General features: G+C 44.9%; 1 protein-coding gene across 4 annotated transcripts in view; it reads right to left on the minus strand.

Annotated features, from left to right (window-relative positions):
• ADGRE3 (adhesion G protein-coupled receptor E3) overlaps window positions 1-25,852 on the minus strand; it is a 47,242-nt gene that overhangs the window by 18,861 nt on the left and 2,529 nt on the right. For 3 of the 4 annotated variants that reach the window (XM_042928688.1, XM_042928687.1, XM_042928684.1), the window contains exons 2-7: window positions 22,532-22,582; window positions 20,779-20,904; window positions 16,647-16,802; window positions 12,045-12,082; window positions 5,194-5,377; window positions 1,560-1,679 (exon numbers count right to left, since the gene is read on the minus strand). In XM_042928688.1, coding sequence (XP_042784622.1) covers window positions 1,560-1,679; window positions 5,194-5,377; window positions 12,045-12,082; window positions 16,647-16,802; window positions 20,779-20,904; window positions 22,532-22,582 — 675 coding nt within the window. The remainder of the gene's footprint in view (window positions 1-1,559; window positions 1,680-5,193; window positions 5,378-12,044; window positions 12,083-16,646; window positions 16,803-20,778; window positions 20,905-22,531; window positions 22,583-25,852) is intronic. The other variant, XM_042928685.1, reaches the window with a different exon arrangement.

The following is a 25,852-nucleotide window of genomic DNA, read 5'->3' on the forward strand; positions in this document are numbered from 1 at the left end:
CACGTTACACCAGTTATAACGCCATGGCAGCTATCGTAAGACCAAATTTGAAAACCGAAGGTATTCGCGGCACCTGGGTGGCTCAGTTGGTTAAGCATCTCACTTGGGCTCAGGTCACGATCTCGCGGTTTGTGAGTTCGAGCCCTGTGTCGGGTTCTGTGCTGACGGCTCAGAGCCCGGAGCCTGCTTCGGATTCTGGGTCTCTCTCTCTCTCTCTGCCTCTCCCCTGCTCATGCTGTCTCTCTCTCTGTCTCAAAAATAAATAAACATTAAAAAAAAATTGAAGGTATTCATGCAACCCACCTGATTTTTGGTTTCTCTTGAAACACCAGAAAGTCTGGCAGCACTGGGACAGTTAATAGTTTAACATTCCATTCCTTTGTACACAGGATTAGCAGGTGCTGTAGGTGCCTTGACTATTCCCGGGGCCCTCTTGGGTTTGACAGAGAGAGAGCGAGCGCACACGAGCAGGGGAGAGGGCAGAGAGAGGGAAGGAGAGATTCCCAAGCAGGCTCCATACTCAGCAGAGGGCCTGATACAGGGCTTGATCCCATGACCCAGGGATCGTGACCTGAGCCGAATCAAGAGTCAGATGCTTAACTGACTGAGCCCCCCGGCGCCCCGGGTTTCTTATCTGCTGATAGATTCTATTGCGAACAATTGTAACTCTCTGCCTGGGGGCATTCCCTGTAGGGAGTGTGTTTGATTTGTACACAGGGCAGAATGGGAGAGCTCGGTAGGGCGGGTCACAGTTACCACCTGCAGCAAATCTGCTCACTGACATACTGACACCTGTAGTGGCCGTCCCCTCTTCTCTGTCTCATTTCCTCTCTCCCCTACTGGGATGGTTAATTTTGTGTCAATGTGGCTAGGCCATGCTACCCAGCTGTTGGGTCAAATGTGAGTCCGGGTGTTGCCGTAAAGGTATTTTTCAGATGAGGGTAACATTTCCATCAGGAGACTTTGAATAAAGTAGATTACCCTCCATCACCCAATCAGTTGCAGGCCTTAAGGAAAAAGACTGACTTCTCCCAAACAAGAGGGTATTCTGTCTCTCGGCTGTCTTTGGTCTGCAGCTACGACATTAACTCTTCCCTGGGTCTCCGGCCTGCTGGCTAGAGTTTAGACTTGCTACTTTCCATAATCACATGAGCTAATTTCTTAAGATCTCTGTTTCTCTTTCTGCCCACACACATATCCTATCGATTCTGTTTCTCTGGAGAACGGTGACTAATCCGCCTACCGATGCCTCCTGGAATCACATCCCAAATACACTCCTTATGCTTCTCTCAGGGACTGCATTTGGGTGAACCCCGTTGGAGACCTGGACAGAAAAGCCTCCAAATTGCAAAGAAGTGTCTTCCACACTGAAGAATAGAAAGCCTCCACTTTGGGGAGTTGTTTTTTGTTTTTTTTTTTTTTAAGGAAAAGACTCAAATGACACAGTCTTCGGGTAACAAACCAATTAGGAAAGATCTTATTGGCGACTCTCTCAATGACTCACATAATGATGCTGATCTGTGTGTCTTAGAGGTTCTGAATGCAGCCACTACATGTACCTTTCACGTTTTCCTGCACGATGTCATCGCAACGGATGTCCACTGAATTCATGTAGGTGTTCAAGCTGAAGACCTTTCCTTCTTCAGAGCAATTGTCTGTAACAACTAGAGTTTCAATAGCTGGTGAGAAAAACAACAGGCAAGTTTATCATTATTACAAGCTTTAAAAATGTGAATAGCAACATGAACAGGTCACATTTACTGAATGTCTAGAATGTTCCAGGCACTGTACATTGTCATATAACCCCATGAGGGACCATTATCCGAATGAGGAAACTGAAGTTAAGAAGTTAACTCCTTAACTCCTGAAAAACAAGTTCTTTTTTTTTTTTATGTTTATTTCTGAGAGAGAGAGAGAGAGAGAGAGAAAGAGAGAGAGAGAGAGAGAACATGAGTGGGGGAAGGGGAAGGGCAGAAAAAGAGGGAGACACAGAATTCGAAGCAGGCTCCTAGCACAGAGACTGGGGGCTTGAACTCACAAACTGTGAGATCATGACCTGAGCTGAAGTCGGACGCTTAACTGAGCCACCGAGGCCCCCCCTGAAATACAAGTCTGTAACTAACGTTCTCTAGCGATCATCTTTGAAGCAACAATTCTGTTCCTAGGAATTTTATTCTCAGAAAACGACATGGACGGGAGGGAAGATTTAGTTATGAGAAAGTTCATAGCAGCATAGGTGATAGTGTGGAAAACAGGAAGTGATCTAAATGTTCAACAAAGAGAAACTGAGTCAATAATTGATGGCTTATCTCTATAATGGGGAACCATGCTTCCGATGAAAATGAGGTCACAGGAGAATTGCCATCAAGAAAAAAGCTCATGGAAATATTTAACTTAAACATTAGCAGATGGTTAAGGCTGGCTGTGGGTTAGAAATCGTTGAAGCTGGGTGATGGATACAGTTGGGTTCTTCCTGTATCTCCCCATTCATGGTATTATCCCCATTCACAGATGAGGGAAATGAAACCCATTGAGGTCAGGGCACCAGTTTCCCATCAGTTAGGACCTGGCCAGGTCAGGAAAGGTGAGAGCTACTTGTAATCTGAAAAATGGTTTAATTTTGAATGAAATGAGTGAGTGAATGAATGAACAAACAAATTAATAAATGAATCCTGATTCCAGTTTCCCAAGAAGGTGAGGCATTGGATTTTATTTTCTATTAAAAATTATTATTATTATTTTTATAGAGCATAAACTATCTCATCATGCAAATTGGTAAAACAGAATGTTTAGGTAGGCATACACAAATCCTTTGATATCCCTGAGCTGAATAAAAACACAGCAAACAGCATTTCTGGAGGCCAATGTGGTGATATGCATCAAACTCTATAAAATGTTTCTTTTCTCCTTGACCTAATGATTCTTCATCTATGAATTTATCCCAAGAAAATATCAAACAAATGTACACAGATAAATTTTCAATGGTCTTTTTCACGGGGTTCTTTGGCAACAACCCACAATTCCCAGAATAGGGAAATAAATATAGTACAAATAAATTATATACAGTGCAATTTGATAAACCGTTGAAGATAATAATGTAGGTAATGATGACGTATACCATTTACACGGAAATATGTTAGTGATGTAATGCGTGAAAACTGCATGCACAAAATCACACACACAGGAAATATGTTTCTTCATCAGATGTGTACCTATGTGGCTATAGGATGGGAAGACCGGGCTGTGGGCAGATTTGGCTGGCCTAAATTTAGTTTGTTTGTGTGTGTTTTTTTTTTCTATTTTTTTAAAAATCTAATACTGGGTTTTGCTATGGTATTTTATAAAATAGTGAAATGATTGCTAAAGTCAAGCTATTTAACAATATCATCTCCTCACCTGGTTATAGCATACATATATATGACAAGGGTGATAAAAGTGTTTTTATATGCAGTGAGATGTTCCTTCTGGGATGCTTGACATACTGTCACTGTGACATGTGCCAGTAACTATTGGGCAAAAAAGCGCTACTTTTTGGGGTGCCTGGCTGGCTCCGTTGGTGGATGAAGCATGTGTCTCGTGATCTCAGAGTCGTGAGTCAGAGTCCCACACTGGGTATGGAGAATACTTAAAAATAAAATCTTAGGGGCGCCTGGGTGGCTCAGTAGGTTAAGCGTCTGACTTGGTTCCAGCTCAGGTCATGATCTCACAGGTTCGCGAGTTCGAGCTTCCGTTGGGCTCCACACTGTTAGTGGGGAGCCTGCTTGGGATCCTTTCTCTCCCCCTTTATCTCTTCCCCGCCCCTGCTCATGCCTGTGCGTGCTCTCTCAAAATAAAGAAACACACTTAAAAAAACAACAACCAAACTACTTTTAAGCCAAAATCCTAGACTCAGGATTGGAAACCATTGACCATCTTTTCTTTTCTTTTCTTTTTTCTTTTCCTTTCCTTTCCTTTCTTTTTTTCTTTTCCCTTCCCTTCCTTTCCTTTCTTTTCTTTTCCTTTCCTTTCCTTTCTTTTTTCTCTCTTTTCTCTTTTCTTTCTCCCTTCCCTTCCCTTCCCTTCCCTTTCCTTTCCTTTCTTTTCCCCTTCCCTTTCCCCTTCCCTTCCCTTCCCTTTCCTTTCTTTTCTTTTCTTTCTTCCCTTCCTTTTCTTTTCTTTTCTCTCTTTTCTCTTTTCTTTCTTCCCTTCCCTTCTCTTTCCTTTCCTTTCCTTTCCTTTCCTTTCCTTTCCTTTCCCCTTTCCCCTTCCCTTCCCTTCCCTTTCTTTTCTTTTCTTTCTTCCCTTCCTTTTCTTTTCTCTCTTTTCTTTCTTCCCTTCCCTTTCCTTTCCTTTCTTTTTTCTTTTCCCTTCCCTTCCTTTCCTTTCTTTTCTTTTCCTTTCCTTTCTTTTTTCTCTCTTTTCTCTTTTCCTTCCTCCCTTCCCTTCCCTTCCTTTTCCTTTCCTTTCCTTTCTTTTCCCCTTCCCTTTCCCCTTCCCTTCCCTTCCCTCTCTTTTCTTTTCTTTCTTCCCTTCCTTTTCTTTTCTCTTTTCTCTTTTCTTTCTTCCCTTTCCTTTCCTTTCCTTTCCCCTTCCCTTTCCCCTTCCCTTCCCTTTCTTTTCTTTTCTTTCTTCCCTTCCTTTTCTTTTCTTTTCTCTCTTTTCTCTTTTCTTCCCTTCCCTTCCCTTCCCTTCCCTTCCCTTCCCTTTCTTTTCCCCTTCCCTTTCCCCTTCCCTTCCCTTCCCTTTCCTTTCTTTTCTTTCTTCCCTTCTTTTTCTTTTCTTTTCTTTTCTTTTCTTTTCTTTTCTTTTCTTTTCTTTTCTTTTCTCTGTTTTCTCTTTTCTTTCCTCCCTTCCCTTCCCTTTCCCTTCGTTTCCTAACAGCTCTATGGAGGTGTGATTAATGTGCAACAAATTGCATATAAAACAGTGTACAATTTGATGAGTTTCATAGAGTGTGTATACGGTATGCACCTGTGATACTAACACCACAATCAAGGTACTGAACGTGTCTCTCATTCCCAACAGTCTCCTTAAATTGTCTCATGCTCTTTTACTCCTCTCTCCCCCTTCTCCTGTCACTATAGATTAGACTGTACTTTCTAGAATTCTATATAAATGGACTCAGGCAGCGTGTTTATTTACTTTTCTAACTGTGTAACCCAGACTCCAGCTTGTAATAGCCCCCGTGTGTATCAGGCCAGCTCCTCTTCTTACCCACAGTACTGTTGTGAATTTTCTGGATTTTTTGCTCTGGGGATTTCAAGGCAGTTTCTAGAGCGCTCGATTCTACAGTCTGGAGAAGAGTTGTGGCCCGAGATGCGACTTCTCTCTTCTCTCCCATTGCCCATGGAGTGTCATTAGTGAGAAGTGACTCGAATTTCTCAACAACACGTTGCAGCTTTGGAGACACAAAGAATAAGAAAAAAAAAATCCAATCTGATAGATCCCACACCCTGAGGGAAAGTAGAAAGCACGAGAAAGCAGGTTCTGGAGCCAGAGGACCCGGCTTGAATCTTGTCTCTGCCACTGACCAGCTGCATAAACTTGGAAAAATAACTCGATTGCTCTGTGCCTTGGTCTCCTCTTATAAGGATGGGGACAGTAAAAGGACGCCCTAGAGTTTTGGGGAAGATTAAATGAATAAGAGATGCCATCTTCGAAGAACAGTGTCTGTGTCCAGATGCGGATAGTTATTATGAACGTCTTTTACCATCAGGGGAGTGGTAAGCTTGCGAGGAATAAAACAGTGGTGCTCCAGTAGGGCGATTTTGGCCTCCCAGCGACATTTGGTGATGTCTAGAGACATCTGGATTGTCACCACCGAGGGATGCTCAGTGGGTGGGGGCCAGAGAAGCCGCTGAACACCCTAGAAGGCACAGGACAGCCCTCCCCCACACCGTGGTAAAGAATGACTCAGGCCCAGATGTCAGTGGTGCCAAAGCTGAGGAAAAGTGAAGTTGTTATAGCTCAAAAGTCGTCCTAGGGGCACTTGAGTTCCCAGTTGGTTAAACTTCCCACTTCTGCTCAGGTCGTGATCTCAAGGTTTGTGGGTTCAAGCCCCCGCATCAGGCTCTGCACTGGCAGTGAGGAGCCTGCTTGGGATTCTCTCTCTCGGCTCCTTCCCCCCACCCTCTCAAAATAAATAAATAAATAAGCTTTAAAAAAAAAAAGCCCTATGGGAATATGTCTTCTAGCAGTTTCTTTCCTTGTGCAAAAACGAACAAACAAGGGGCGCCTGGGTGGCTCAGTCGGTTAAGCGTCCGACTTCGGCTCAGGGCATGATCTCACGGTCCGTGAGTTTGAGCCCCGCGTCAGGCTCTGTGCTGACGGCTCAGAGCCTGGAGCCTGTTTCAGCTTCTGTGTCTCCCTCTCTCTGACCCTCCCCTGTTCATGCTCTGTCTCTGTCTCAAAAATAAATAAAATGTTAAAAAAAAATTAAAAAAAAATGAACAAACAAAACAAAACAAAAACCAAAAAACAAAAAGAGAGGAAAAGAAAAGACATTCATTCTAACTGGCCTTTTTAAATCAAGAAATTCATCTACGAAGTGAAGCAAAGACATGAGACAGAGGGTGAAAAGAATGAAGGGCTGCGGTGGAATTTTATAAATATAGGTGTAACAAAATCGTAATATAGGCGGACTTGAAAGGCTATTTTTATGCGAATCCCCACATCCTTGTACTTAAAGCGTGGTCCTTGGACCAGCGGCATCAGCATCACCTGGCAGCCTGTTTGGAATGCAGACTCTTGGGGCATGAGTCCAAATCTGCATTTCACCCAGTTTCCCAGGGGATTTGTGGGTACCGACGCACCTCAGAGATTGCAGGTTTGGTTCCAGACCCTGGTAGTAAAGTGAATAGCACGGTAAAGCTATTCAAATGAACTTTTTGGTTTCCCAGTACCTATAAAAGTTTTGCTTACACTATACTGTAGTCTATGAAGTGTGCAATAGCAGCATGTCTAAAAAATGTACAAGCCTCACGTCACCCAGTGCTCACCGCAAGTGCACTCCTTAATCTCCATCACCTATTTAACCCATGACCACCGGCTGATGTGTGCAATTGTCGAATCACTATCGTGTCCACCTAAAACTAATATAACACTGTATGTTAACTAACTGGCATTAAAATAAAAACTTTAAGGGCGCCCGGGTGGCTCAGTCGGTTAAGCATCTGACTTCAGCTCAGGTCATGATCTCGCGGTCCGTGGGTTCGAGCCCCGCGTTGGGCTCTGTGCTGACAGCTCAGAGCCTGGAGCCTGCTTCAGGTTCTGTGTCTCCTTCTCTCTCTGTCCCTCCCCTGCTCACACTCTGACTCTCTCTCTCTCTCAAAAATAAATAAACATTAAAAAAAAAAGCCAACCAATCAATCAACATAAAAAGTGTGCAAACCTTGGGGCGCCTGAGTGGCTCAGTCAGTTGAGCGTCCGACTTCAGCTCAGGTCATGATCTCACGGTCTGTGAGTTCGAGCCCTGCGTCGGGCTCTGTGCTGATGGCTCAGAGCCTGGAGCCTGCTTCTGATTCTGTGTCTCCCTCTCTCTCTGCCCCTTCCCTGCTCATGCTCTGTCTTTCTCTGTCTCCAAAATAAATAAAAACATTAAGAAAAAAAAATTAAAAAAAAAAGTGTGCAAACCTTAAGTAAAAAATACTTTATTGCTAAAAAATGCTAATCGTCCCCTGAGCTTTCAGCAGCTCATGATCACTGATCACAGATCAACATAACAGATGTAATAACAATGAAAAAGTTTGACATACTGTGAAAATGATCAAAATGTGACACAAAGACACGAAGTGAGCAAATGCTGTCGGAAAAATGACGCCAACAGGCTTGTTCCGTAGCTGGGGGGGGGGGACTCCCCAAACTTTCAATTTGTTAAAAACACGATACCTGCGAAGTGCAGTAAAATGAATCCCAACAACACGAGGTAGGCTTGCGTGTTCAGTTACTAGGCAGTAAAACCCATCAGGACAGGGACTTTGTCTTCTTCACGAAACAGCATCTAGAACAGTCCCTGGCGGATGTAGGTGCTCAGAGTTCATGGGCGGCGTGGATGCTCTTAGGAGGAAAATGCAACTGCACCGAAGAGTTATAAGCAGAGTGATATACAAAAAAGGGCTGCAGGAACATTCAGAACCAGGGTTTGAGTAAATCTTTTTAAGGTTTGGGTCCTTTGGTCTGAGCTTTGTGGAAATCCTGAGCTGAGTTTGCTAGTTTACAAGCAGCCTCCATAGAAAACATACCTCTGTCCACTAAATGACAGCTGAGATGTTCGTGGTTGAAACTCATTCGTACAGGGTAGGCACCAGAGCATCTGCCCTTCAGAATTGCTATTGTAGTGTCTGATCCAGCGAGAGGACTTTGCACCTTTTTCTGGCAGCGCATTTTGTTAACTGGGATGTACTTTGGACAACACGAAATGCGAAATGCACCCTCTTAAAGTATACGGTGCGGGGCAACTTAGAATATGCACGAGGTGGTGCAACCACCACCTCTGTGTAGTTCCAAAACATTTCCAGCATCCCAAAATAAAACCCATGAAGCGATCACTCCCCATGCCCCCTCCCCCCAGCCTCTGGACACTGCTAATCTGCTTTAGTGGATTTGCCTGTCCCGGACGTTTCATAGAAATGGAACCTTACACTACGTGACCTTTTGTGTCTGGCTTCCTTCACCCAGCATGATGGTTTCAAGGTCTACCCATGTTGTAACGTGAATCAGAGCTTTACTCCTTTTTATGACTCAATAAGTTTCTACCTTGGGGATCTACTTTTTAAAAATCCATTCATCTATTGATGGACACTTGGGCTGTTTCTTCCTTTTGACTACTGTGAATAGTGTGGCTATGAACATAGGCGTGCAAGTGTCTGAGTCTCTGCCTTCAGTTCCCTTGGGTATATTCCTAGGAGTGGAATTGCTGGGTCATATGGTAATTCTATGTTTACCTTTTTTTAAAGTTTTATTTTAGAGAGAAAGAGAGAGAGAGAGAGCAAGCAGGGGAGAGAGGGAGAGGGAGACAGAGAATCTCAATCAGGGTGGAGCCCCCCACATGGGGTTCAGTCCCACAACCCCGCGATCATGACCTGAGCTGAAATCAAGAGTTGGATATTCAACTGATTGAGCCATCTAGGTGCCCCGCTATGTTTCACTGTTTGAGGAAATGGGCAATGAAACTTCATAACGAAATGTTCCTGTTACATGATAATTACACGATTATTTGTTCACTACTTCAGTGAACACTTGTTGCACTCCCAGTGCGGGCTTGGGCTGATTCCTGCCCTCAAGAAGCTCACTGTGTAGGTGGTGACAACACATGACTGTGACGGTTGTGGGCCCACCAGAGAGAACAATGGAGAACCTGGACGGAAGAAGGTATACTATGGACCAGGCACCCTGCTAAGTACTCCACATGTATTATTTCATTTAACCTTTCCATCCTTCCAAGGAGGTAGAGGCCATTATTACCCCATCTTACAGATGACTAAATCAGTCTTGGAGAGTGTGATGGTTAATTTTATGTGTCAACTTGGCTGGGTCAGAGAGTACCCAGCTATATTTGGCCAAGCATGACCCTTGGTGTGTCTGTGAGAGTGTTTCTGGATGAAATGAACATTTGGATGGGTAGATGGACTGATTGCCCTCCCCAACGTGAGTGGGCCTCGTCCAATTGGTTGAGGGCCTGAATAGAACAAGATGTCTGAGCAAGAGGGAACTTTCTTCTGCCTGACTGCCTGCTTGACTGCCTTGAGCTGGGACAGAGGTTTTGTTTCCTTCATGGTTGCCTGAAACGTCAGCTCTTCTGGGTCTCAGGCCTCTGGGTTTGAAGTGGAACAACACCATTGGATGTCCTGAATCTCTGGCTTGTTTACTGCGTATCTTGGGACATGTGGGGCTCCATAATCGCATGAGCCAGTTCCTTATAACATATCTCTTTCTTCTGGGTCCCCTGTTGGTTCTGTTTCTCTGGAGATCCCTGGCTAATACAGAAAGGTTGTGTCATTTTGCCCATGTCACTTGCCACTGAAGTGCTGAGATTTGAACCTCTGGCTGTACTTCTGACCTCCGCATCCCTCCAGCAGAAGAACCTGGGGAAGGGGGTATTAACTCATATGGGAGGGCTTACGGAGGTCATCCAGGGGGATGTGATGCTTGAATTGAGTCTTGAGCAGAGAAGAGAGGAAGGAAGCCAGCCAGGTGAGGTACTGGGACCAGAGTTTCAGGTAGAGACAGCGGCATGTACCTGGAGGCCTGGAGCTTGGAGGTCAAGGTGTGAGCAGTCCCTCTGGAGTAGAGCAGGGTGAGGGTGGGGAGTGGGGAGAGGAAGGGACCAGCCCATTCTGCTAGACTATAGATTCTCAGAGACATGGGTCCTTCCTTTGTTAACATTCAGAGTCCATTTACAGATGCTAAGTGATTGCTACCTAAAAGGCACTTTCTTGGTCTGTCTCTTGTAATTGCCTACAGTATCCATTCCCCTCCCCCTTCCTTTTATTTAAAAAAAAAAATTAAGTTTATTTATTTATATTGAGATTGAAAGAGAGAGAGAGAGAGAGAGAATGAGCAGGGGAGAGGCAGAGAGAGAGAGAGAGAGAATCCCAAGCAGACTCCGCACTGTCATCACAGAGCCCTATGTGGACTGGAACTCACGAGGCGTGAGATCGTGACCTGAGCTGAAACCAAGAGCCGGATACTTAACTGACTGAGCCACCCCGGCGCCCCTCCCCCTTCTTTTTCATCATTGAATGGGTTCCTCAGATTTTATATGGACCATGTTCTCCGTCTGAAGGACACGTTGTCCCAGCCTCCCTTGCAGCTAGTTTTTGGCCGGGCTACCTTCCGCTTCTGGATTGTTGCTTTCAGACAGCTCTCCAAGGAAACGATCACAACTTCATTAGCATATTATAGAGTGAGTAGATGTATCCCTTTTCCCAACTCTTCCCTCTTCATCCTGTGCTCCAGACAAATTGCCCTGGACTCTATCTCCCCACCACCCACCAATACAAATGCAGCTTTGGAGCAACCTGTTTTAGGTCATATCATTGAGGACAAGGTGCTGGGGGATGGAGGAGCAGCAGTATGGGAAGAACGTGGGTACCCTGAAAGGCCTCACCGGCCTGGACTTAGTTAAGTCAGAAAGTAATAAAGCCCGGGGCGCCCGGGGGGCTCAGTCAGTCAAGCGTCCGACTTCGGCTCAGGTCATGATTTCGCGGTGCGTGGGTTCGAGCCCTGCATCGGGCTCTGTGCTGAGAGCTCAGAGCCCAGAGCCTGTTTCAGATTCTGTGTCTCCCTCTCTCTCTGCCCCTCCCCCACTCACCTCTGTGTCTCTCTCTCAAAAATAAATAAAAATGTTTAAATAAAGAAAGTAATAAAGCCCCATCTTTTTATTTTTTATTTTTATTTTTTAACGTTTATTTATTTTTGAGACAGAGAGAGACAGAGCATGAACGGGGGAGGAGCAGAGAGAGAGGGAGACACAGAATCGGAAGCAGGCTCCAGGCTCTGGGCCATCAGCCCAGAGCCTGACGAGGGGCTCGAACTCACGGACCGTGAGATCGTGACCTGAGCCGAAGTCGGACACTCAACCGACTGGGCCACCCAGGCGCCCCAAGCCCCATCTTTTTAAAGCTATTGGCTATTTGGGTCTGTGTACAGTTTCATTTAGTCCACCTTTCTCGGCCTGGGATAGATCCTATCTTTCGGGGGCAGCATACACACACAGACACACACACATCCATATGGACATACACACTCTATCTAACTCTGCCATGAGATACATAGGAATGTACGTATAGTGATAAACATGGCAACCCGTATGCATATTTCAGTTATACATAATATAAATTACATATAATATCGTACTATTATATCATAATTATTTTCTATTATAATTAAAAACTATATTAAAATATATTATATACCTTAACATGTAATATGAAATATATATGACACATATATGTATGATATACAATGTCTAGCACACATATAGTATACGGTATCCACACCCACATGCTAATTTTGGGCTTTGTGGATACTTGTTATCTGGGTTCCAGGACTCAACTTCTACTCACCTCTTCCGTGTCTCTGGTCGTCTTTGAGGAAGTGGTTTCTGCAAAAGATATAAAGGGAAGTTACTGCTGGAACTGAGAGTGAAAGGGCAGAGAGATGGACAGGCAGGGTGAATAACTTCGCACTTAGAAGGTCTAAACCCATGCTGTTTATTTTTTTTTATTTAAAAACATTTTTTTTTGTTTATTTATTTTTCAGAGAGACAGAGCGCCAGTAGAGGAGGGGCAGAGAGGGAGGGAGACACAGAATCCGAAGCAGGCTCCAGGCTCTGAGCCATCAGCACAGAACCCGATGCAGGGCTCAAACTCACAAACTGTGAGATCATGACCTCAGCCGAAGTCGGACGCTTAACCGACTGAGCCACCCAGGCGGCCCTTCTTTATTTTTAAAAAATTTTTATTATTACCTGTTAAATTCCAGTATTGTTAACATATAGCATTACATTAGTTTCAGGTGTGCAGTATACCAACTTAACAATTCTGTACATTACTCAGTGCTCATTAGGATAAGCGTACTTTTCATCCCCATCACTTATTTTACTCATCCCCCCACCCACCTCCCCTCTGGCAACCCCTGGTTTGTTCTCTATAGTTAAGAGTCTGGTTTTTGTTCTTTTTTTTTTCTTTTGAACTCATTTTTTTTATGTTCACGGACAAGGTTGTGCTCTTTTGAGAGATCAGAGTCAAGTTCCTTATCCTGGTGGAAAGCAGTGTTTTTTGATGGGGGTAGGGTGGGGTGGGTGTGATTTTGCCCCCAGGGGATGTTGGCGATGGCTGGAGACATTTTGGCCGTCACAACTTGCGATGGGGAACGCTACTGGCACCTAGCGGTGGAGGCTTGGGGGTGCTGCTTCACAGGCTACGATGCACACGGTGGCTCCCAACCACAGAGAATGATTGGACCCCAAATACCAATATTGCTGGGGTAGAGATACTCTGGCATTGAGGAAGCAGGAAAACGTAAACTCTAGATTCTTTAATTCAGTCTTGGCTGGACAAAAATAACCGTAATGGCCGAGGGGACAGGAAATTACATACTTCTGGTTTTAAAATTCAGGCTGGCTGCGAATGACAACTGAGACAAGAGTATCAGTTTTTGGTTATCAGCCCTTAATGAGACCTTGGTGCGTAGCTTCTTGGACTTTGTGAGGACCCCCATCTCTATTTGAGGAAAATGAGGAAAGGCCAACACATGCTGACATCCCAGTTAACCATTAGACTGAGGTTAAGTCTGCCTAGTAGGATCAGAGAGTTTATATATATATTATATATATATATATAAAATTTTATTATAAAATTTTATTATATAAAAATATATTATATATTTATTATATAATTATATTATATATTATATAATTATATTTACATACAATTATATGTTATATTATATATATATATATATATATATATATATATATATATATATATTATATTAGAACCAGATGAAATGTGAAACACATTAGCAAACCTTTGTAGGCAGTGTCCTGAGTGCTCTGTACGGTAGTATTTCACTTAAACCTTACTTAATCCTTGCAACACCCTGTGAAATCTATACCCTGTGAGGTGTATCTACTGATTCCTATGAATTAGTGAATTTCTTTTTTTCTCGATGAGCCTGCCTACAGGTTTATCACATGTTTATCTTTTCAAAGAACCCTCTCTTAGTTTCACTGATTTTTTCTATTGTTTTTTTGAAGTCTTTATTTAATTTATTTCTGCTCTGATTGTTTTTTTTTGGTAGAATATAATTTTATTTATTTTTTTAAATTAAATTTATTTGTTTAAATTCAAATTAGTCAACATATAGTGTAATATTGGTTTCAGGAGTAGAATTTAGCGATTCATCACTTACGTACAACACCCAGTGCTCATCCCAACAAGTGCCCTCCTTAACGGCCTCACCCGTTTCACCCACCCCCCACCTCCCCTCCAGCAACCCTCAGTTTGTTGTCTGTATCTAAGGGTCTCTTATGGTTTGCCTCCCTCTCTGTTTTTATCTTATTTTTCCTCCCCTTCTCCTGTGTTCATCTGCTGTGTTTCTTAAATTCTACACATGAGTGAAAGCATATATTTGTCTTTCTCTGATTGACTTATTTCGCTTAGCATAATACACTCTAGTTCCATCTACGGTTGTCACAAATGGCAAGGTTTCATTCTTTTTCATCGCTAAATAGTATTCCATTGTATATATACACCACATCTTCTTTATCCACTCATCAGTTGATAAACATTTGGGCGCTTTCCACAATTTGGCTATTGCTGATAGTGCTGCTACAAACATTGGGGTGCAGGTGCCTCTTTGAATCCGCATTTTTGTATCCTTTGGATAAATACCTGTTAGTACATCTGCTCTGATCTTTATTATTTTCGTCCTTCTACTAACTTTGAGCTCTTTTCTTTTTTTCCCTAATTCCTTTAGGTATAAGGTTTAGTGTTTGAGATCTTTTCTCTTTTTTTTTTTTTTTTTTTGTCTCTTGGGGTAGACCTGTATTACTATAAACTTCCTTCTTAGAACTGCTTTTGCTGTGTCCCTAAGATTTTGGGTCAGGGGCGCCTGGCTGGCTCGGTGGGTGGAGCATGTGACTCTTGATCTTGATCTTGATCTTGATCTTGAAATCTGGAAGATTTCAATCTTCTTAAATGCACTGAGAACTTGCGTTGTGACCTCTAACATAGAACTATCTGGAGACTGCTCTGTGTGCACTTGGAAAGAATGTGTATTCTGATGTTTTGGGAAGAAATGTTCTGAATATATCTGTTAAGTCCACCGGGTCTCACGTGTCATTCAAAGCCACTGTTCCATTACTGATTTTTGGTCTGGATGATCTATCCAACGATGTAAGTGGGGGTGTTAAAGCCCCCTACTATCGAGTATTACTGCCAATTTTCCCCTTTATGTCTGTTAACATTTGCTTCATATATTTAGGTGCTTCTATGTTGGGTGCATACGTATTTGCCATTGTTATATCCTCTTATTGGATTGATCCCTTCATCATTATATAATGGCAGTCCTTATTTTAAAGTTTATCTAGTCTAAGTATCACTACCTCAGCTTTTGGTTTGCTGGTTTATTTACGTTTGCTTGAATATCTTTGTCCATCCCTTCATGTTCAATCTGCACGTGTCTTCATATTTTATTTTATTTTATTCCATTCTATTTTATTTTATTTTATTTTGGGGAGGGAAGAGAGAAGGGGACAGAAGATCTGAAGTGGGCTGCATGCTGACAAGTTGATAGCAGCCAGCCTGATGTGGGGCTTGAACTCACGAACCACAAGATCATGACTTGAGCCGAAGTCAGTCACTCAACCGACTGAGCCACCCAGATGCCCCCGATCTGCATGTGTCTTTAGGTCTGAAGTGAGTCTCTTACAGGGAGCAGATAGATGCGTCTTGGTTTTTAAATCCATTCAGTCACCCTATGTCTTTTGATTGGAGCATTTACGTTTAAAGGAATTATTGATAGATATGCCCTATTGATTTTCAAAGCCAGACATTCTGGGGGCTTGCCTTCCTGGCGCAGGTCCCCAGATGGGTGTTGCATGATGTGGAGCCTGAACGCCCTGCTGCTCAGGGAGAACCTTTGTACTTGTGACATCCCTCCAGCCTGTGGGTCACCGCAATGGGGGTTTTGGTTCCTGACCTGACCGTGTTTTGCTGCTGTTACCCTCCTTGATGTGGCTTTATTTCCGTGTCTTTACCTGTGGAAGAGCTGTTCGGCTAGTCTTCGGGTCGCTCTCAGAGAGAGTTGCTCTAATGTAGTTGCAGCTTTGGTGTCTTCATGGGGGGAGGTAAGTTCAGGATGTTCCTACCCTACCATCTACCCCTCGCTTCTTCTAGCTATCATCTCCCATATTTCTTGTGCAAAGGTTTCCCTGTCTATGTGGTTTCCGTGAGAGTGCTCATGCTTATACAAGATGGTGCCTCTTCTGGACAGAGATCCAAAGGTGGGCATATGACTCAAACTGGACTAATTGGTACATTTCCAAACAATCTGCAGTTAGATCCAAAAGAGAGTCAACTGATTGATCTTTGGGTGCTTGGATCATTAACCACGGTAAGATTTGGACTTGGCGGCCATATTTCCTGTCCTGCGGACTAAGAAGGCAGAGAAAGCCAGTTTGTGGTGAAAAAGAAGAAAGGGGCAGACCCAAAGAGTATCAGAGACTGAGGTGCCCTGATCGTGTGCACTAGAGTCCCTGTTTCAGTTCATTCCTGAAGCCCAGCTGTATTTTTGTCCTCGAGTTGCAAGACACATCCAATAATTGTGTATCCAATATCATATCCAATTGTGTAATCCAATATCATAAATTCATCTTTTCTGCTTAAGTTAGCCTGAGTGAGTTCCTCTTTGCAATTCAAAGAATCCTGTCTTAGCACCTCATTACCCCCATTTCCAAAGGCCACTTGTCTTATTAACCCCATTATTTCTCTATACTTCCTTCTTTCCTTTTTTTCCTCCTCTTTCCATCATTGATTTACCTCCAGAAAATGGAAACATGTCCTAGCCTCACCACACACACACACACACACACACACACACTTTCTGGCATTAGATTCAATGAAAAACAAAGAAGGGAGACAGGAAGACAAGACGTTTCTTACTTTGACAAGTGTTCTCATTGGAATTCTCGAATTGTGTGTCCCCAGAGAGGAGTTTGTACCCAGGATTACAGTGGCAGTGGAAACTTCCTTCGACATTCTGGCATGCAGCGTTAAGTCCACAATATACGCTAATGGGTGGTTTACATTCATCAATGTCTGGAACACAAAAGAGGAATTTAGACATTCATTTGACAAAGATTTATGGAGCATCTAATACGTGCCAGAGGCTATACCCGTCCCACCAGGGTCTGTCCTGGCTTTCCAGGACAACTCAGTCAAGGTAATGGGTTGTCTTTGTTCTTCCCTTTCCTCGTTGACTTTGGTTGGGTTCTCTGAGAAGCAGGCATTGAGAGAAGAATTCATGGGCAAGTACTTCATGTGGGAGGTGATCTCAGAAAACACTGGAAGGGAGGTGGTGAAATGAGACAGGGAAAGGAAGGCAGAAAATAAAGAGCTAAGTTTCCATTGTGGGCGATAGGGACTCAATTCCCCTGGGAACCTCTGGGAGGTGGTGTAGAGCGCACACTTCAGAGGCACTTTCCAAGGGGTGGGGGGCTGGGATATTTATCGGCGAAATCTTTTTCTCTTTTAAGTTTTAATTTAAATTGTAGTTAGTTAACATATAGCGTAATATTGGTTTCAGGAGTAGAGTTTGGTGATTTGTCACTTCCACACATCACCCAGTGCTCATCGCAACACGTTACTCGGTGCACATCCCTCCTTAATGCCCATCACCCATCTAGCTTACCCCCTCCCACCTCCCTCCATCAACCTTCGGTTTATTCTCTATAGCTAAGAATCTCTTATGGTTTGCCTCCCTCTCTCTCTCTTTTCCCCTTCCCCTATGCTCATCTGTTTTGCTTCTTAAATTCCACATATGAACAAAATCATGGTATCTATCTCCCCCTGACTTATTTTGTTTAGCACAATACATGCCAGTTTCATCCACATCATTGCAAGTGGCAAGATTTCCTTCTTTTTTATGGCAGAGTAACAGTCCACTGTATAGATATACCACATCTTCTTTATTCCCTCATCAAGTGATGGACGCTTGGGCTCTTTCCATGCTCTGGCTACGGTTGGTAATGCTTTTGTCTGCCCAATCTTACCATTTATTGGGAAAGCAGTGCTTGCAGGGATAGCTTACTCTCTGATACTCCCATCTGTCCTGAGCATGAGCTGAGTGGTCTCCGGTAGCCAGAGAGAGCCTTAGACTTGGCAAAAGAGTGGCCAAGGCTGAGGGCATCTAAAGTGGAATACTGACCATGACTGCTGTTATGAATGTTTGTAGGTCTCCTCAATTCAATATGTTGAAACCCTAACTCCCGGTGTGGCTGTGTTTGGAAATGGGGTCTCTAAGGATGGAACAGGCTAAATGCGATCATGAGAATGGGGCCCCGATCTGATAGGATTAGTGTCTGTAGAAGAAGAGACAAGAGGGCTTCCTTCCCTGCCCGACCACTGTGTGTGTGCAGTGAGGAAAGGCCATGTGAAGAGACAGCAAGGAGACAGACACCTTCAAGCCAGGAAGAGAGGTTTTCCCCAGAAAAGAGAACTGCCAGAACCTTGACCGTGGGCTTCCCAGCCTCCAGGATGGCGAGAAAATAAACTTCTGTTGTTTAAGCTGCCCGGTCCGTGGTGTTTTGTTACAGCAACCCGGGCAGAGTAATACACCTGCTAGATTAACCGACTGAGGGAGAATGTCTTGATTAAGTCAACATGTCTCCAGTCCTGAGGGTCCCCGTAGCCCCTTTCCAAATGTCACGCGGGTGGTGAGGACGTCCCCATCCGATCTGGCAAACACGAAATGGGGAATTTTCAGACTGTGACATAGCGTCGCAGATGAGCTTTGCTGCCTGCTCCATAGCCATTCTCTTTTGAGGAAGCCAGACGTGACAGTCTCGTTCCCATCTCGCAGGCACTCTGTCCCCCAGCCTCCCCGTGTCAGCTTTCAGGTCGCACCCCTAAGCCAATGGAAAGTAAGGATGTTCTCCCTGGGGAGCCGGCGAGGAACCTCAGTGAGCGTGAGACAGAAGTGGCCACAGAGGAATGAGCCTCCGGTGGTGCTGCGTTCCCTCTGCAGCCCCGCAAGCTTGAAGACAGTTCTGTGATCCGTGGGAGGGTCGCTGATGGATCACGCGGATAAGAGGACGGAACACTCCCCACCTGGGCAGGATAGAACCTTCTGGCGAAAGTGAACAGCGGAGAGAGCGCCCGGCGCGAAGCAAGCACAGGACAAAGTGCCCCAAATAAAGGACAGATGGCAAGCGTGCAACCAGGAAGAAGAGAAACCTCAGCCTGTGGGCAAAGGCAGGGCAGGGGAAGCAGGGGCGAGCAGGGAACACTGAGAAAATGTGAACTTCACGGGGATGTGGCCGGGGAGCTAAGGAGGGGGGTGAGACAACAGCGTTCTCTGGATCTCACTTCTTTCCTGGGGGAGGGGAAGCAAGGGTGAAATGAAGCAGCTTTTTTTTTTTTTTTAAATTTCTGTATCGTTAACACACAGTGTTGTATTAGTTTCAGGTGTATAGTGCGTGACCCTACGCTTGTTGCGTGCCCATCACGGTGGGTTCGTGCCCACCGTGGGCCTACTCGGTGCCCATCACGGTGAGTTCGCTCTTCATTCCTTTACCTGAAACGAAGCGTCTTGCTGGGGAAAACAGTGCATCTCGGCGGGGGGAGTAACTGCTGAGTTTGGAAGATGATGGCACAGACACTCGTGTGTGATTATGAAATTAAGAGAAGAGGAGGTCGCCGTGAAGGGGATGGAAAAGTCTATCAGAACCTCCAAATAAATGAAAGAAGATGCTGATTTCGTGAATTTCTTTTCTTTTCTTTCTTTCTTTCTTTTCCTCTTTTTCTTTATTTCTTCCCTTTCTCCCTTCCCTCTCTCTTTTTCTTTCTTTCCTCCCTCCCTTCCTTCCTCCCTTCCCTCTTTTTCTCTTTCCTCCCTTTCTTTCTTTCCTCCCTTCCCTCTTTCTTTTTCTTTCTCTCTTTCCTCCCTCCCTTCATTCCTCCCTTCCCTCTCTCTTTCTTTCTTTCCTCCCTCCCTTCCTCTCTCTTTCTCTTTCCTCCCTCCCTTCCTTTCTCCATTCCCTTTTTCTTTCTTTTTCTCTTTCCTCCCTCCCTTTCTTTCCTTTCTTTCTTCCTTTCTCTTTCCTCCCTCCCTTCCTTCCCTCTTTTTCTTTCTTTTCTTTTCTTTCTTTCTTTCCTTTTTCTCTCTTTCGTCCCTCCCTTCCTCCCTTCCCTTTTCTTTCTTTCTTTCTTTCCTTCTTTCTTTCCTTCCTTCCTTCCTTCCTTCCTTTCTTTTTTTCTCTTTCCTCCCTCCCTCCCTTCCCTCTTTCTCTTTCTCTCTTTCCTCTCTCCCTTCCTTCCTCCCTTCTCTCTTTCTTTTTCTTTCCTCCCTCCCTTCCTTCCTCCCTTTCCTCTTTCTTTCTCTCTTTCCTCCCTCCTTTCCTTCTTCCCTTTTCTTTCTTTTTCTTTCTTTTTCTCTTTCCTCCCTCCCTTTTTGTCTTTTCTTTGTTTGTTTCTTTCTTCCCTTTCCTCCCTCCCTTCCTCCCCTCTTTGTTTCTTTCCCTCTCTTTCTCTTCTTTCCCTTTCTTTCTTTTCTTTCTTTCTTTCTTTCTTTCTTTCTTTCTTTCTTTCCTTTTTCTCTCTTTCATCCCTCCCTTCCTCCCTTCCTCTTTTTCTTTCTTTCTTTCTTTTTCTTTCTTTCTTTTCTTTCTCCTTCCTCCTTTCTTTTCTCCCTCCTTTCCCCCCTTCTTAAAGACGTTACTTTTAAGTTTATTTAATTTTTGAGAGAGAGAGAGAGAGAGAGAGAGAGAGAGGAAAGAAAACACCCACGCCTGTGGGGGGATGGGCAGAGAGAGAGGGAGACAGAGGATCCCAAGCAGGTTCTGTGCTGACAGCAGAGAGCCCAATGCGGGGCTCAAACTCAGGAACCATGAAATCATGACCTGAGCCCAAGTCAGACACTTAACTGACTGAGCCATCGAGGTGCCCCGGAAGCATTTCTTTCTTGATGAGTCTTGAGCCAATAGATTTTTCCGCGTGGCAGTCTCCACCCACAGCAGTCCCCATGCTACCTCCCTTCCACTCCCGCCACCGGGTGGTTTGAAAATTACCCCTTTACCATTGCATGTCTCAAGGGGGAATGTGAAGAATTTCTTCCCAGAGTCGGAAGCGTATCCAGAGTCGCAGGTACAGTAAGTGCCGTGGACACAGAAAGCGTGTTGGGGGCACTGTGGACAGGTAGCTGCTGCAGGGAAAAGAGGGGGCAGGTCAGATGTCACCGGGGTTGAGAGATGTCTGTTACCATTAGGCTTTGCCTCTCTGACTGGGGCCTCTCCAGGATGAGGAAGGCTACACCCTTTTCCTCCTTTGAGATCTTAAGTACATTACAAAACGAGAGCTACGAGACCCAAGTTACAGAACAAAGTGAGGATTCGTTTGCATGACAGAGGTCTGGAGCTGGCGTTAATTTTCACACAAAAATTTCATTGCAATATAATGGTGCTATTCTCAAGATCGGCACAGGATTTTTATTTTTACTTATTTAGTTATTTAAGTTTTTATTTACTTATCTTGAGAGAGAGGGAGGGAGGGGCAGAGAGAGAGAGAGAGAGAGAGAGAGAGAGAATCCCAAGCAGGTTCCGCACTGTCAGTGCAGAGCCCTCTGCAGGGCTCGGTCTCACCGACGGTGAGATCATGATGTGAGCCGAAATCAGGAGTTGCACGCTTAACCCACTGAGCCACCCAGGCACCCCCATTGCAGAATCTTTAAAAGGGGGGAATGGATTGCTTAAGACCCTGGGGTCGATCCTGGCTCCACAACTTATCAGCCGTGTGTCTTTGCATCTCTCTGTGCCTTGTACCCTCATCTGTAAAATGGATTATTGTGAAGAGTAAGTGAATTAATACATGTAAAGTGTGTTGGGCAGTGCCTGGCACACAAGACGTATCAGCTAAGATTATAAAAACTTGAAAGTGTAGGGACCCACAGGAGGTATATTTGGATACGGGTTCATATTATCTTTGCAAGTCTATGTATGACTCCAAATAGACAGAGATACGCTAATGATCTTAAGGTGGGCCCTCTTGGGAATGATTGGAGCCGAGGAAGTATCTCGAACACTCCCTATGCGGTGTTCACAGGGAGAGGGGACTGGGAACCTGGTGGGGGCCACAATGCAGTCTGGCTACTCAGAATGCATCCCCCAGCAGTTGGTTAGAAATGCAGAAGCTCAGGCCCCACCCTTACACCTGCTGAATCAGAATCTAGTGAGATCTCTAGGCGATTAAAGTTAGCCTTAAGTCATCTTGTTTATTTTTTTTGTTTTTGTTTTGGTGCCTCGCTTATTATCAGAATAAAATGATTACCGTCCTGCTCTGTCTCTCCCCTCTGGAGTGCTCACTTCACTTCCTTTGTGTGTTTTAGCCTCTGTTCTATTTCGACACTGGGCACATTGTGGTGACTGAAAACAAATGAACAAAGGACACTAAAGTAAAAAGATACATTAAGGGGTGCCTGGCCGACTCCGTTGGAAGAGCGTGTGGGGTCATGAGTTCGAGCTTAATCCTAATCTTAATCTTAATCCTGGGGTCGTGAGTTCCAGCTCCACATTGGGTGTAGAGATTACATAAATAAATAAAACCTGGGGTGCCTGGGTGGCTCTGTCGGTTAAAGGGTCTGACTTCGGCTCAGGTCATGATCTCACGGTCCGTGGGTTCGAGCCCCGCGTCGGAGCAAGCATCCCCAAGTTCTACTCCCAGAACAAGCCTCTTTGCTCTAGCCCATTGGAGGATGTGAGTGGTCCCAGATGTACCCTTGGTCTCCACCTTTCCTGGTTCTCGGACTGTGGAGAAGTCAGGCGTTGAGCACTTACCTTTGGTCATCCGAGCCATGACTTCTGACAAACTCAGCAGGAAACAGAGTCCTGGAACAGGGAAGCAGAAGGGAGACATGTGACATGGCCGTGGAAAGATTCCAGGAAATTCCCCAAGGGCTGTGTACCCGCTATCCACTGCTACGTAAAAACTGTCACAAAATGTAGTGGCTTAAAACAGCAAGGTCCATTTATCATCTCTCATGATTTCTGTGCTTTGGGAAGGGCTCAGCTGGGTGATTCTGGCTTGGGGTTTCTTACACGGTTGCAGTTAGGCAGTGGCTGGGGCTGGAGCAGCTGGGAACGGACTGTGCATTGTCACGCCTTTATGTAGCCTTAGACTTGGGGAGTTTGGCCTTCCTCCCAACATGGCAACCTTGGACAGGCAGCTTCCATGGCAGTTCAGAACTCTAAGAAGGAGTTTCCCTGCCAACGGGCTATGTGTCCTGTTAAGATCCAGCCCTGGAAGCCATGAAACTCCACTCCTATCACATTCTCCTGGTTACAAGCAAGTCGCCAATCCACTCAGATTTACGTGGATAAGAATCAGTCTTCCTCTTGAGGGAAGATGGGCAAGGTTCTAGAAACGCTTCTTAGAAGGGAAGTATTGTTTTTGCCTTCTTGGGAAATGTGGGCTGCCTCTACTGTGGCTGATCAAGTGCTCCTTCCTCTTCCCCAAACCTTCCCAGCGTCTGGTGGTATCATCAGCATGTTCCTGCTCGGGTAAAGACCTGAAGACAATGGATAGATGGGTGGCCTTCTCTTTCCCTTTCCTGAGAAATCCGACACCACTCTGATAGCTAGTTCTCCCCTCGCCTTCTTTTCATTCTTATTACATACCAATATCTAGAATTATTTTCCATTTGCAAGGATAGTACTAACAGCTGGTATGGTGCAGGAATCGGCCAATCAGAATGGACTCTGGGCCCCCTTCTCTACTCCAGCAGACGTTAATGTAGATGCCCAATTATGGGGAGGTGGGTTGGGTCCCAGGGCAGGATTTGGGCGGGCAGGAGTGTCGTGGGAGCTGGTCCTGGGCAATGATTGGTGTGGGCACAAATGGTGTGGGAATCTTTCAATATGAACAACCAACCAATGGCTCCTATAGTGCCCACTTGTTGAAGTTTAGCTCTGGTGACTAGTCACTTTATTTGCAACTTTGGTTACCCCTTGAGAAAGTGGCTTCTGCAGATGAATGGATACAGAAAATGTGATATATATAATGGAATATTAGTTGGCCTTAAAAAATAAGAAAGTCCTGTCACTTGTGGCAACATGGATAAACTACAGGGCATTATTCTGAGTGAAATAAGTCAAACACAGAAGGGCAAATACTGTATGATTTCACTTAACGTGAAATATCTAAAGGAGTCACACTCATGGTAGCAGAGAACAGATTGGTGGTTAGCAGGGGCTAGGGGGAGAAGGAAATGGGAAATTGCTTTTCAATGGATATAAAGTTTTTGTTATATAAGGTTAGTTCTGGAGACCTGCTGTAAAACCTAGTACCTGTAGTGACCAATAGAGTGTTGTGCAGTCCAAGATGCATTAAAAGAATGGATCTCATTTTATGTGTTCTTACCAAACACACACACACACACACACACACACACACACAAACAGGGAAATTTTTGTAGGTGAAATGTTTGGTATCTTCATTGTGGTGATGGTATTATGGGTGTAAGGTGTATACATACGTACAAACTTATCAAGATGTATATACTAAATGTGTGCAACTTTTTGGTCTATCGATTATACCTCAATAAAGCTAAAATTAAAAAAGAAAGTGGGTCCTGGCAACGAAAGGGTCTCTGTTAACCAAGTTGGGCGACGGGTGTAGGTCAGGGTGGGCCAGTTAGGTAGAGCTGGGGTGAACTTCAATTCCTGTACATAGAGGACTGAGATCAGGGGATTGAGAGAGTCTGAGGCCGACAGTCTGGAGAAGATGGGGGTGTGTGGCTTCCCTGGGGAGGTCCAGAACATGTATCAGCTGGTGGCTGTGAAACAACACTTACAGGGAATTTTTGGAGTAAAAGGCAGCATGCCCTGGGATGCAACCACTCCCTCCATCCTGCCTGTAAACACGCCAGTGAAACCCCCTTGGAGAGAGATACCATGTCTTGGAGGGAGGATTTCTTTGGTGAGGGTGGGACAAAATTCTAAGGCCAGCCTCTACAACATCTAAGGGGAATTGAGTTCTCATTACATGCCAGGCATTGTTCTAAGCACCCTAGGCACATGCCCTTAATCTACCTTTGCAATGACTTCAGGAAGTGAGTGCTGGTGGCATGATCCCAGTTGTGCAGATGAAGAAACAGAGACACAGAGGGGCGCCTGGGTGGCTCAGTTGGCTAAGCATCTGACTTCGGCTCAGGTCATGATCTCGTGGTTTGTGGGTTCGAGCTCCGCATCAGGCTCTGTGCTGACAGCTCAGAGCCTGGAGCCTGCTTCCGATTCTGTGTCTCCCTCTCTCCCTGCCCCTCCCCTGCTCACACTCTCTCTATGTCTCTCAAAAATGAATATATACAAAAAAAAAAAAAAAAAAGAGAGAGAGGCACAGAGAGGCTAAGTAACTCGCTCCACTTCCCAGAGCTAGGCAGGGGCAGAGCTGAGATTCAACTCAGGCTCTGGGCTCCTGCTGATAACCTATCAACCCACATGACCTCTCTTTCAGAAATCCCACACGTGCTGCATGCATGGAGGTGCCATTGACAGCGACAGGTTTACAGTGACAACGACTGGAGGAAAGGGTACCTTTTCTTCCAGTAGATGCTGCTCCCCAGATATGACAGTCCAGTAGAAGGGGTGATATGTTACTTGGTCATTTGGGGGGCAATCTAGACCGACTGCAGGATTTGGGAGACAAAGCCCTATGGGCTAGCGGCAACCCTTTACGAATGGGAGGGAGGGCAATGCTACCTCTTTTTGGGTTTCCCTTTATGAGTTTCTGGTGGTTGTGAAATTACCACGAATTTAGTGGCTTAAAAACAGAAATGTATTCTCATATGGTTCCGTAGGCCAGACGTCCAAAGTTAGCCTCACTGGGCTAATATTAAGGTTATCAGTGGGGCTGCTTCCTTTTGGAAGTTCTAGGGGAGAATCCATGCCCTTCCACTTCCGGCTGTCAGAGGTGACCCACATTCCGCGGCTGACGGTCTACCCTCAAAACGAGCAGTCGAGTATCTTCCTTCCCTTCTGGTCTCCTGCCACCCTCTTAAAAGGACGCCCATGGTTAGAAGAGGCTCGCTTGTATAATCCAGGATAATCTCCCCATCTCAAGATCCTTAGCATAATCCGTATCTGTAAAGTCCCTTTGAGCAT

This window comes from Panthera leo, chromosome A2 (genome assembly GCF_018350215.1).
Source record: "Panthera leo isolate Ple1 chromosome A2, P.leo_Ple1_pat1.1, whole genome shotgun sequence".
Taxonomy (NCBI): domain Eukaryota; kingdom Metazoa; phylum Chordata; class Mammalia; order Carnivora; family Felidae; genus Panthera; species Panthera leo.